Genomic DNA, 13,767 nt, shown 5'->3' with positions numbered 1-13,767 from the left:
CAGACACAGTAGCTGGATGATTGTTGACATGTGGCGTCATCTGCATTTTGTATTATCTCCTGCTGACATACAGCTGTGGGTGCATTCCTGTAAGTGAATTTGTTGTATAGTCTCCCTGTAGTAGATAGGTATTGTTCCAATAAATGACTGTTTGTATGGCAATCCATTTCAATTGTTTTCTCTCCCTCCATTCTGGACTTGCCTACCCTTCAGCAATCAGCTTACATGACAGTCTCTCCCAATACAAATGAACAGTAAACAAATTACCACACTGGTGACTCTGACAAACAGTCCAGACATGCTAACACACTCTGTGTACCCCCACTTCCTGGCATGTTCCACACAGCCCAGGCAAGCCTTGTTTGCTGATGCACGCTGAGTACCGTTAACCAATGCAGATGAAGCTGCCACTTCCATATTGTGCTCCAGACAAGCTACATGTTATGTCTGGCCTTCCCCCACCCTCCCCCTTTCTGTGTCACTGATCACCCACTTCATGTTGCTACTGATGTAACACTCCAGCCCAGGCTACAAGCCACAACTTGCTGCCACCTCTCCCTCCCTTCCCTCACCCCAGTATCCCTGCTTGTCCACATCACTTTGCCACTGATTGCACTCTTCTTTCCCTTGCCAAGCCAGCACCCCTTTACAATGATTTGAGTGCATCAACATGACACTCTCACTCTGACATTTCTACATATGGAGCACTAACTATGGATGTAATGGCATGGCCAAACAACAAAACCAACATACAGTGCCCTTCAAGTAAGGCCCCAGCTGATCACAGAAATCCCATAACCCCCCCCCCCCCCCCTGCACCCTCTCCATCCCCAACCAACACTCACTCAACCTGCAAGAGCAAATGGCTGGGTTTCAGGCCTTCGTCAAAACCTGCAAAGGTCACAGGGAGAACCACCCCTGTCGTACAAACCACCCCTTCTACACTCCAGAGAGGCCGTGCCTCTACCCAACTGTCACTGTTCACTGCTGGCAGCCCTTCCTTGCCCATGGCATACCTAGTTGATACCGGATCTAACCCATCTATCTTTCCCTGTTCCAGCCACTGTCCCTCCCTACTCCCCACTGAAGCTAATGGCTCAGTCATCGCCACCTACTTCTCCCACACCCGACCTGTCGACCTAGGCCTTGGGTAGAGATTTCCTGTGGACTTTCACCACTGCTGATGTCATGGACCCTAAGCTTGGTGCCGAATTCATTTCCTATTATGGCCTACTCCTTAACCTGGTAAATTGCTGCATTGTTAACGGTACATCCAACTGTCACACCCCTGCCAATCCTGCATAGCCACTCACGTCACCTTTAAACAGCTGTCCTATACTGGCCCTTTTGTCAGTCTCATTGTGGAATTCCATCTCCTCACCCATCCTTCCCGCACCTCCTAGGTGGTGCACCATGACACAGTGCAATACACAGCAACAGCATTGGACCCTCCGGTTTTCTTCCATGCCCACTGTCTCCCTCCAGACAAGTGAAAAGCCATTCAGGCTGAGATCGAGGCAACAATCAACACCGGTGTTTTCTGCACCTCGAAAAGTCCACGGTCCTCTGCCCTGCACATGGTCCCAAAAAAGGATGAGATTTGGCACCACTGCTACGACTACTGGGTGCTCAACATAAAGACAATCCCCAACTGCTAACCCAGGCCCCTCCTATGAAGCTACAGCGATGACCTCTCCAGCACAATGGTTATCAACAAGATTGATTGCATGAGAGCATTTATGCAAATCCTGGATGCCCTGGAGGAAATTGAGAACCACAGAGTTCCGACCACTGACCTCCACATCTGGTGCAACCTCTTACAGACCTGACCATCCAGATGGTTTGGCAGACCGTATCTGTCCCTACCTTCCTCCAACTTCCGCAAACCAGCTTTCGACGACTTATATGGCCTGTCACATCCCAGTGTCCATGTCCCTCATGTGCCATTGCCCCCACTTGGGGCTACTGCATATGATGTTGCCACATCCATTGCTGCAACACCAGCCAACAGGCTTTCACTGCCGACTCTGGCTCCACTGTTGCTGTAACCCCAGTTTGATGATTCGAGCAGCCCTTTGACCTAAAACCCATCATTTCTCTCTTGCAGGGAGTGGGGAGGGGGGGGGAGCGGGGGGAGGGACTGTGTGGCAATGGGCTCACCAGCATTCACATCTATTCACTTGTCTCCTCAAGCAGATGATGAAGGGCTACAGCAGAAGACATGTGAGCACAAGCAAAGCTGTTCGTGTGTAGTGAGCACCCTAGTGCAGTGTGGTCACCTATTTGCAGAAGGTGGATTTCTCCAGGAAGTAGTGAGACTGTAAGTTTTTATCCCATGACAGACACTTCCTGTGCAGACGCTGAGCATGCAACACATTGAACACTGTCGTTCAGTATTTTGTGCAGTGTGTAGTCATGCAACAGAGGAACTTAATGGCTTGCTGTACAGTGCTCCCATATAGGCATATGAGCATTCAGAAGACCTCCTACTGGTAAGTCTCCAGCACTGCACTGGTAAGTCTCCAGCACTGCAGGCTACTTGCATTATCATAGAGTGTGAGTGTGCCTACCTCTTTTAAATAACCAGAAATGTGCGGCTCCTTAGCCGGACAGTTATTCTGGGTGTGACAATGAGCGTCACTTGTTGATTACAGCCAACATTGTTATTAGTAAGGATGGCAGCCCAGCACCCCCCAAGGCCTGCTAAATGGTGCAATGTGTGTGCACACATGAGCATGCTCTCGAGTCCTCATGTAACTTTCCATAAGTCACCTACCTACATGCAGGTGAATCGGCATTGCCTGTATTAGCATTCCTTTGTTAGAACTGATTTTCAAATGGATGTACTATTTAGTGTCACTAAATTTGGAATATAACACCATGTTTTATTGGTATAAATGTAAATTTCATGCAAACTTAACCACCATATAATGGTGCTGGGATCAAAAGTATGGTACTTCATGTTTAGCATGTGTAGACACATGTTGTAGGTACATGTCCATGTAATGTATGGATTTTTTTCCTGATTCTAATACAGGGAACTTTTACGTCTGCCCCATTTCAGCTCATTAGTGGTGAGATATACCTGGACTGGCACACAGTAGCTGGATCATTGTGTACTGTGTTTCCCTCTGCATTTTGTATTATCTCCTGCTGACGTACTGTCATGGGCATTCCCATAAGTTATTTTGTTATATGGCCTCTCTGTAGCAGATAGGTATTATTTCAATACATGACTGTATGCCAATCTGTTTGAAATGTTTTCTCTCCTTTGTCCTGGACATGCCTACCCCTCAGCAATCAGCTTACATGATAGTCTCTCGCAACACAAGTGAGGAGTTAACAAACTCCCACATTATCAACACAAACCTACCACAAAATGACAAAGTGCAGAATGATTCTGTGATGGTTTGCCAAAACTGAAGACAGTGCAAATGTGATGCATGAGTTGAACAACATTTCAAAGGAGGACTTTTCTCTTACAGTTTCACATGATTGTATGAATGTACTGTGCATTGTACCTAAGTGTGTGGAGGGTATATAGAATAACATAAGCATGGAAAGCCACCACCTTAATGTTTTTCAGTTTTTGTATTAATCCAGCTTTAAAATGTTTTGGACATATGGGGTAACTTACAAGTTAAAAAGCCTAGTATTAAAGGATTACTCCTCCAAAACTGATAGTGTTTAATATAGGGCATTGTGGCAGGGGTACAATTTTGCACACTGTAATTAATAACTACTATTCACGAATGGATAAACTTATCCTGAACTTAGTTTTCTGTTTTCTTAAATCATATTGGAAGAGTGCCAGAATGGCCCTTTCTTTAGAGCTACACCAGTTCCAGTCTCAGTTATTTGTTTCAGATGAAAATACATACACACAAACATAGCAAACTGTTAATAGTGTACGTAGGTGCAGGAAAGTCTATGACTTGGTTGATGTGGAAGAATGTGAGTCATGGCAGAGCACAGCAGCAAATGGAGGAGGAGCATTAGTTGCCTGTTACCAATAGTAGATAGCGATTGACATTTAGAAAATGGACTGGCAGTTCATCTTATATCTAAATAAATTTAATATATTGTGCATAAATAGACAGTAATAGTCATTACTGTCCAGTTACTCAATTGTTAATCATCATTGGAAACAGTAGCACCCGTAAAACGTTTAGAAGTGTATCCAGAATGATCTGAAGTGGAATAAACAGCTGCAAGGAAAACATGTGTCAGACAGTGATTCATTGGAAGTATCCAAAGGAAATGTAATTCATACACATTACAGCAACTCACAATTACAATAGACCATCCCAAAACTGGAAAGCTCCCTAGACCTAAACAGGTAATAGTTAGAAATGAAGGGATGCAAAAACAGTTGGTGAGAAAAAAATAAACAAAACTTAAAGTATATTATAAACAGAGGCAGTTTATATCCATACAACACTTGTAGAACATGTTATGGGCTTGACACTGTCAGGGGCACTCCATACTGCTTATTGTTTTGGGGAATATTAACTGTATACAGTTATAAATTAAAAATTATTGCACTATTTAGAATTATATGCATATGATTGTGCTGTATTTTTAAAGCAAGGGTTACTGACATAAAATTGTATGTATGTTTGAGCTTTTAAAGAACACATCTGACAGAATTATATTTTATTAAACTAGATTTTATACTGTACAAACTGGCACAAGTGTTTCACTCTACTATGGTCTGTTGTACATTAATATGAAGTTGCAGCACAATCAACAGATTACTTGTTTTACACTGTTAATAAAACCTGCTTAAAAAATTAACTCCCACCAAAGAATAACTAGAGCACTCCCAAATTCTTACAAATATTAGTATTTTTGAGTTCCTGTTTTCTGTTGTTTCCACTAATTTTAAGTTCAGGAACAGTGTGTATCCTTGCAGTACATCTGTTATCTGTTTTAACATATTTCTGTGTGGTTTTCATCCATGCTTCAGTGTTTAGTGTATTCAAATGTACCAGTTTTCTTGTTCTTTCTTGCTGAATGTTGCATTGTTAGGTTTCTGGCTTTCAGCATTAAGCACAATGTAGGTTTCCCAACTGGTTGTTGCGACTTTTTGCTCTGTAGAACAGAACTGTGGAGTGTGAAATTTCTTTTATCCAAAGGTCTTAACTTCATCAGTTTATAATGTAAAGCATTATGCTATTTAAGATGAGCTGTAACGATTTATAATCAATTTCAAGACAGACTGCAAAAGCCAGTGCCTGCAATAGGGGGCAAATGTTAGTTCTGCTTGCTTGTAGTTAGACTGATTGTAGAAATCTGAAACACTGGTTTAGTCTTCCAACTTAGTGAAAACAATAGTAAGAGTACCATGTCATTTGGGAATGATGGTGACATTTATAATTCATAAACAGTAATTTTTTCCATGCTGTATGAATGTAGCTAGCAAGAATCAACTCTGACAGTTAGTTTTAGTGCCTTAAGTAATGTAGATTCTGTTGCACATATAATGGTCTGAAAACCAGCACCTATTGGTACTTAAATTAGTGAAATAAAATTTTATCAAAGGAAAATTCAGTCAAGGAAACCAATAAATTATGTTACAGAGTAGTTGGCCATCAATTACCTTCACTGTGTGGGTTGTATAGTACCACTCTAACAAACGTAATATGTGCTCTGCTTTAAAAATAAACTATTACTATACTGCTGCCTAGTAAATTAGTTAGATAGCCACTGTTCTGAAAACAGCTGCTGCTTCCACAGTTATATAAAACAACTGCTCTTTGTTGATATTTTACTGGTGGATTCACATTTACTTCCATTCATTTATTGTGTTCTACAGACACCATCAAGAATGAGAAGGATGATATTTATTTGTGTTTATTGGCAGAACTGAACATTTCACCTCTGGAAGGTAAGTATTGCCTGGCAATTTTGTCTTGTATTTTTTACTTTTCTTGAGTGAATTTACCTTTTATATGAAACAGGATTCAGAGAGTTGTTAGCAAAAGCTCCTGCAGGTAAAAATGTCGGTGCTGGTGATGTACTACTTGATGTTGTGTATCATGTTGAATACATAACTGAGCTTTGGAGCAACATCTTTCTTCAGAGCTAACTAACACAAAATACAATCAGACATATACGTAAGGCTGCATTGTTCTGGCTAACTAGATTGTCATCATCCTACATTACCACAATGTAGCTATATGTGTGTGTGTTTTTTGTGTTCATTAGTTCTAAAGAAGAAAATTACAAATCGATGTTTCAAGTATCTGGAAAGTGGTTACTTTTCTTGTTACATACAAAAGGATTATGTAAATTGCATGAGAATGCTTAAATATGGATAAATTCCATCATGAGAACTAATAAATTATGAGACAGAACTGACAGCCAGTACCTGTCTTAAGAAATCAAAATGTTTAGTTCTACCAACAGACACACTTCAAAGTAAAAGTGATGACATTATCCAAGCTTTCGAAACTATTCATTATTTCCTTGGTAAGAAAGGAGGGAAAAAGTGGGGAAGGTCATGAAAGGAAGACAGGTCTCTTAGGGCCCAGGATGAGAAGAACCACTTGTAATGAGGATTAGTGTAGACAACGACAAAGAAGGAGGTGTCAGAGCGAATAAGTCATAGACAGTACATTGGTAAACAATTCTACCTTATAATTTATTAAAGATAGATAATTAAATGCATTTAAAAATCTTACGATATTCTGGGGAAATGCAGATGAAGTAAGTACAGTATTTATTCAGCACAACCAAGCAATAATAATATACAACAAAACAAATGGACAAATATCAAGCAATGATCAACTTATAGCTCTAGGAATTAATATATGCACCTTTATATTTGCATATTTGATGTTTGTAGCTTGTTGTAAAAAGGCACTCACATATAACTTTTGGCCATAGTCTTTGTCAGTAAAAGAAACACACACACACACACACACACACACACACACACCACATTCACACACTCACAAAAGCAAGCACACCTAACGCACATATGACCACCAACTCCAGCATATGATCCTTGTAGCAGTTGGTTGGGATCATGAGTTGCATAGGAATGGACTAGGATGTTGTGGAGGTTGGGTGGGCAACACCACTTTAGGAAGAGTGGGAAGTATCTCGGGTAGGATGTCCCTCATTTTAGGACATGATGATAGGTAATCAAAGCCCTGGTGAAGGATGTGGTTCAGTTGTTCCAGTCTGCGGTGGTACTAGGGGATGAAGGGGACACTCCTCTGTGGCTGGTTCTTGGGGGTGGTGGGAGGACTGGGGCTGTGATGGGAAATGACACCCAAGCTGGGCTGAAGTGTATACAGAAACCAATGTAACTTGAAATCCTCAACATTATCATAGCGGAACAAAATATTGTCTAAGTTTTTTCACAAAACCCAAAGAAATTCTGGTCATATGTAAAGGCTGTTAGTGGCACAAAAGTTGATGTCCAGTCCCTTGCGAATGAGGCAGGAACTGAAATTGAGGGTAGCAAAGCAAAAGCTGAAATGCTTAACTCCATTCCCAAATGTTCCTTTACAAAGGAAAACACAGGAGAATTGCCCCAATTTAATCCTCATACCAATGAAAAGAAGAATGAAATAAGTATTAGTATCAGTGGTGTTGAGAAACAGCTGAAATCTTTAAAACTGAAAAAAGCTCCAGACCCTAATGGAATCCCTGTCAGATTAGATACTGTATTTGCAGCTGAGTTAGTCCCTCTTCTAACTATGAGGGCATTTCGAAAAGTAAAGATACAATGACTCGCAGTCCTTAAATAGAACATTTATTTACAAAACGTCAGTTACATCTTATTAACTGGATTATTTGTTATTTTTTGACATAATCACCCCCGTTATCCAAACATTTGTTAAGTCGGTGCACAAGATTTTGTATCCCACAGTCATAGAAGGTTGCCGCTTGTTGTCGGAACCACATTTCAACTTCATCATTGATCTCTTCATCATTGTGAAATGATTTTCCACCAAGATGTGACTTCAGGTAACGGAAGACATGGAAGTAGGTGGGTGCAAGGTCTGGGCTGTATGGCGGATGGTCCTATACGTCCCATTTGAATTGTTTGAGTAGTGCTTTGGTTACAAGCGCTGTGTGAGGCCGAGCGTTGTCATGAAGCACGCGGACTCCACCTGTCAGCATTCCCCTGCATTTGTTTTGAATTGCCCTTCGAAGACTTTGCAAAGTCTGGCAATATGCAGCAGCATTAATTGTCATTCCAGGAGGCATAAATTCCAACAGAAGACTGCCTTGTCTGTCCCAAAAAACAGAAGCCATGATTTTCTTCGCTGAAATCGACGTTTTGCATTTCTTGGCTTTTGGTGGATTTGAATGGTGCCATTGCATTGATTTTTGCTTGGATTCAGGTGTATGGTGATAAACCCACGTCTCGTCACCTGTCACAAAGGCCCATCCTTTTCTTTCTGTGTTCTTCCGTTAACAGTTTTGGAACCCAGCGCGCACACAATTTCCTGTACCCTAACTTGACAGTCACAACATCATAAAGAGTTGTCATTGACACGTCCGGTATGATCTGAAGCAATTCTTTCAATGTGAGACGTCTATTCGCACGAATTGATTCCTCCGTTCTCTGAAGAAGGGCATCAGAGATCACAGATGTCCGACCTGTGCTTTGTTCGTCATGAACATCGGTCCTACTTTCAGAGAAATGATGACATCATTTCATTACATTTTGTTGATTCATAACGTTCCCGTAAACAGAAACAATTTCTTTGTGAATATCCGCTGGTCGCTAACCTTTTGCATGAAGAAAACGTATGACAGAGCACACTTCACATTTGGCGGGATTCTGAATTGGCGCAGCCATTTTAAACACAACCTACTCCAACCAGAAGCAACATTCAACTGCTGAACGACTGCGAAGAGAAAGCTAACGGTTCAAGGTTAGCAACAGTGTTGCCAACTTGCTCGCCAAAACTCTTCTATTCCTCTGGCGTACGGTGTATCTTTACTTTCCGAAATACCCTTGTATAATCTACTGTGGATCCCTTGAACAAAAAACCATGCCCAGTCCTTGGAAAAAGGCACAGGTCACACCCGTCTACAAGAAGGGTAGTAGAAGTCATTGACAGGACTTCTGTCCAATATCCTTGACACTGATTTACTGTAGAATCTTAGAACATATTCTGAGCTCAAACATAATGAGGTATCTTGAAAAGAATTACCTTGAACAGAATGACCTCCTCACTGTCAACCAGCATGGATTTTTAAAACAATGATGCTATGAAATCCACCTGGTACTTTTCTCATATGACATACTGAAAGCTTTGGATCAAGTTCGATGCAATGTTTCTTGATTTCTGAAAAGCATTACTCAATACCACATCCACACTTATTGTCAAAAGTACAATCATATGGGGTTTGAAGTGAAATTTATGACTGGCTTAAGGACTTTTTGATAGGGAGAACACAGCATGTTATCTTGGATGGAGAGATATCGTCAGATGTAGAAGTAACTTTGGGTTGGTTCAAATGGCTCTGAGCACTATGCGACTTAACTTCTGAGGTCATCAGTTGCCTAGAACTTAGAACTAATTAAACCTAACTAACCTAAGGACATCACACACATCCATGCCCGAGGCAGGATTTGAACCTGCAACCGTAGCAGTCGCTCGACTCCAGACTGTAGCGCCTAGAACCGCACGGCCACTACGGCCGGTGTAACTTTGGGTGTACTCCTGAAAAGTGTGTTGGGGCCCTTGCTGTCCATGTAGTATATTGATGACCACGCAGACAATATTAATAGTAAAATCAGACTTATTGCAGATGATGCAGTTATCTATAATGAGGTACTATCTGAGAGGAGCTGGATAAATATTCAGTCAGACTTTGATAACATTTCAACATGGTGCAGAGATTGACAACTTGCTCTAAGTGTTCAGAAATGTAAAATTTTGCACTTCACAAAACGAAAAAAATGTAGTATCCTATGACTATAATATCAATGAGTCACCACTGGAATCAGCCAACTCATATGAATACCTTGGCGTAATGCTTTGTAGGGATATGAAATGGGATGATCACATGGATCTAGTCATGGGTAAAACAGGTGGCAGACTTCAGTTTATTGCTAGAATACTGGGGAAGCACCTTTTCTAGAATGTTGCTCAAGTGTGTGGGACCTGTGCCAGATAGGATTAACAGGGGATACTGAACATGTACATAGAAGGGCAGCATGAATGGTCACAAGTTTGTTTAATTCACGGGAGAGCGTCACAGGTATACTGAAGGAACTGAAGTGAAAGACTCTTGAAGACAGACATAAACTATCTCAAGAAAGTCTATTAACAAAGTTTCAAGAACTGGCTTTCAATGATTACTCTAGCCATACACTACAACCCTCTATGTATCGCTCACATAGGGATCTTGAGGATAAGATTAGAATAATTACTGCATGCACAGAGGCATTCAAACAATCATTCTTTCTGCACACCATATGTGAATGGAGCAGGGAGAAACCCTAGTAACTGGTACAATGGGACATACCATCTGCCATGCACCTCATGGTGGTTTGCAAAATATAGATGTAGATTTAGATGTAGAACCTAAAATGCTATGTTGTGTACAAAAAAGGAAACTGACAACCAATATGTCAAATAGTGAATGAAAAGCACTCAAATTTCTAACTCTCACTTTAAAAGTCAAAATATTAACTCCCAAAATTGCCTTATTCAGCACAGCATACACATGTGGCACTTTGCAACCTAAACAATCCTACCAGGTAGGTGTCCAGCAAAAGACCCCAAAAAAAAACTCTCTGTGCTCGTATGCTTAACATTTTAAATAGCACAAACATTTAAATGTTCTTTTGAAAATTCATTCATTGATATAAAATTCAATTCAACTTTTTAACTGTTAAACCACCAGAATCATCACACATCACACAATATTAAAACTCTTGCTCTATTTCCTCCTGCCATTTCCACACTGCATTACTCAAACATCTTATTTTATAATACTAAATCCAGCTTTTCATACAGTAAAATATTATCACAATCACCAGTACAGAACTGTCACTGTTTCTCTGTTAATGATTCGTTTTGGGGTATAGCATTAATATTTATATTTTTTGTTTGTAACAAACTAACTTAATTTGTTTGTTACTGATATACTTATTAGTTTCAGAGTCTCATACATTCACAGTCATGGTTTTAAGAGCTATGGCAACATACTGTATTGCCACTAAATAAATGTAAATGTCATGTGTCTAGGGCCTCCCAACGGGTAGACCGTTACTGGTTGCAAGTCTTTCGATTTGACGCCACTTCGGCGACTTGCGCGTCAATGGGGATGAAATGATGATGATTAGAACAACACAACACACAGTCCCTGAGCGAAGAAAATCTCCGACCCAGCCGGGAATCGAACCCGGGCCCTTAGGATCGACATTCTGTCATGCTGCAAACTCAGCTACTGGGGGCGGACGTACTGGCACTTATGATTATATTTCCAAATCCGTTCCCTCTCCTTTTGTAGGAAAATTCTTCGCAAAATTCCACACAATACGTATGTTCAGCAAATGACACAGTGCTGTGACTGTGATGTCTGTGTTATTATGTGACAGTGTCACACTGGAGTAAATGTAGAAGTATCAAGCCCAAGAAATTATCTGCATATTGCCACGTGTCCAACATTCGCCTAAAGGTATCGGTAACCCCTCTTACAAACCGTAGCAGTTTACTATAAATAGGAAGCAGCAGCCTTTTTAAAAACCTCAGATTTTTTGCTAATTTTATGATGTGAACTTCAGTCGGCATTAGTACAAATAGTTTATAGCAGTTTAATGATAGTTACTTGTTAATGCAAAATGCAAAAGTAATTTTAACAGCTCCTTGTCCTGTGGATACCTTGACTTATCCATCCTTCCAGAACGTCCTCTTCTTCATGATGAGGTCTATAGAAATATGGTGTAATATATGAATGTTAAAATTAATGTTGATGCTACAAGACAGCTGCTGTAGTTATGACAGAGCTATCAGTGATGTGCTTAGCTGCACATCTCTCAGTATGGTACCTGGCCAATGGTGAGGAGCTTTCTGTTGATCAGCCAGTCAGCTGAGAATCCCGCCAGTGGCAATATGAACACCATCAACAATGATGGCAGTGCTGACATGATCCCACTTTCTTCGATGTTGAAGTTTAATGTTTCTGCAAAGGAGAATATGAAGTATTCAAATAGTAGATCTTTTGAGGACATTATACACTAACTTCTCCATTCATTCACTCAGTCATTCATACATTCTGTTGTTGTTTTAATCTAATACTTCAAGCTAAGCATTTATGTAACTTTACACATTTCAAAAACCACTACTGATTGTCTATACAGGGTGGAGGAAAATTGTGTCATGAAATTTTAACCTTGGATTACTGATGCCAGTAGAAAGCAAAATGACTAATGTTGTGTACATCGACAACACATCATTTTTAAACTATGGAAACTTGGCGCCATGCACTCCGATTGGCCGTGGGACAAACAGCAAGACCTATTCGACGTGTGTGCATATTACATTGGGTCAGTGACGGGATGAGGGACGTTTGTATGTGTGAACCGACAATCATAGCGCTGCCCGTCAACTTACGAACGGCAACAGGACAAGCTCACAGCCAACTGGACTGCGTGGTGCCAAGTTTCCATAGTTTAAAAATGGTGCAGTGTCAACCTAAACAACATTACTAATTTTGTTTCCTACTGGCATCAGCTATCCAGGATTAAAATATTGTGACACAATTTTTCTCCACCCTGTATACCAGACAACTTAAACATCTATTTACTCTGAAAATTAGTGTTACATCTCCGGATCCAGATATTGTGATTAATTATAGAAAGAGTAGTTAATGTAGCTCTATTCTACTTTGTTTCCTAATTTCTAGACATATACAATTTTCTTCCTGGTGTCTCTTTGGTACCTGTTAAGGACCTTTCCATCAGAATATAAAATTCCATTATGAACTTTAGAAAGGGATGCATAGTGTATATGAACATCACTTTTACTCCTAATATTATGATCATGACTGCTCACCCTAAACTGACATTTACCATTAATCACAAATACCATGATGGAGTAAATGTAGAAATATCAAGCCCAAGAAATTATCTGCATGTTGCCACGTATCCAATGTTCGCCTAAAGGTATCAGTAACCCCTCAGACACTGAAGCATCATGGGGGTACACATGTACAGGGCAAACTGCCTCAATCACAACAAGGATGACAACAGCTGGCTGGACAAGTGCCACCAGATGTCCTCCATTCCAGGGACTTATGTCCTCTGCCATGTCCTGTTGGATAGCTGCATCTGGGTGGGGGGACAAAATAATGTAAACTGATTTATAACTGCTGCTTGAATAATTAAAAAAAATTATTTGAAAAGAACCATTGAAAAAAATTGGAAGGTGCACATATCCTGGATGAACTTTAACTGGTACTAATATATAGACCTTCTATGTCAATACATTTAAGATCAATATTCATCATTTAAAGTTACATACTTCTTCTCATTAGTTCCATTGTGCACAGAGCTGATTACGAAAATGCTGATACAGGATCACCCCTTCACTGCTTGCGCAAATTCCTCTTATATGCTTTGAACCTCATGATGCAGAATTCTCGGCACGGGCAAAATGATGAACAGGTGGGTGTCATTGATTTAAATATACATAAATGAATAAACTAGCTTTCCTAATAACTTTTAAAACACTTTTAATATATGGTTGGAATACACATTTTTATGCAAGATCTTGTCTTCCCCCA

At 40.4% G+C, this 13,767-nt stretch overlaps 1 protein-coding gene across 3 annotated transcripts in view; it reads right to left on the bottom strand.

The window, feature by feature from the left end:
* Positions 1–13,767, bottom strand: part of LOC126263034 (sialin-like) — a 276,453-nt gene that overhangs the window by 48,490 nt on the left and 214,196 nt on the right. For all 3 annotated transcript variants that reach the window (XR_007546802.1, XM_049960003.1, XM_049960002.1), the window contains one exon: positions 12,032–12,165. Coding sequence is in view for 2 of the 3 variants with exons in the window: in XM_049960003.1 (XP_049815960.1) it covers positions 12,032–12,165 (134 nt within the window). In the remaining variant the exon portion in view is untranslated. The remainder of the gene's footprint in view (positions 1–12,031; positions 12,166–13,767) is intronic.

The sequence above is a fragment of the Schistocerca nitens genome, chromosome 6, assembly GCF_023898315.1.
Source record: "Schistocerca nitens isolate TAMUIC-IGC-003100 chromosome 6, iqSchNite1.1, whole genome shotgun sequence".
In the NCBI taxonomy this organism is placed as follows: Eukaryota; Metazoa; Arthropoda; class Insecta; order Orthoptera; family Acrididae; genus Schistocerca; species Schistocerca nitens.
The sequence above is the reverse complement of the archived record's forward strand: the minus strand, read 5'-3'. Positions and strand labels throughout refer to the sequence as shown.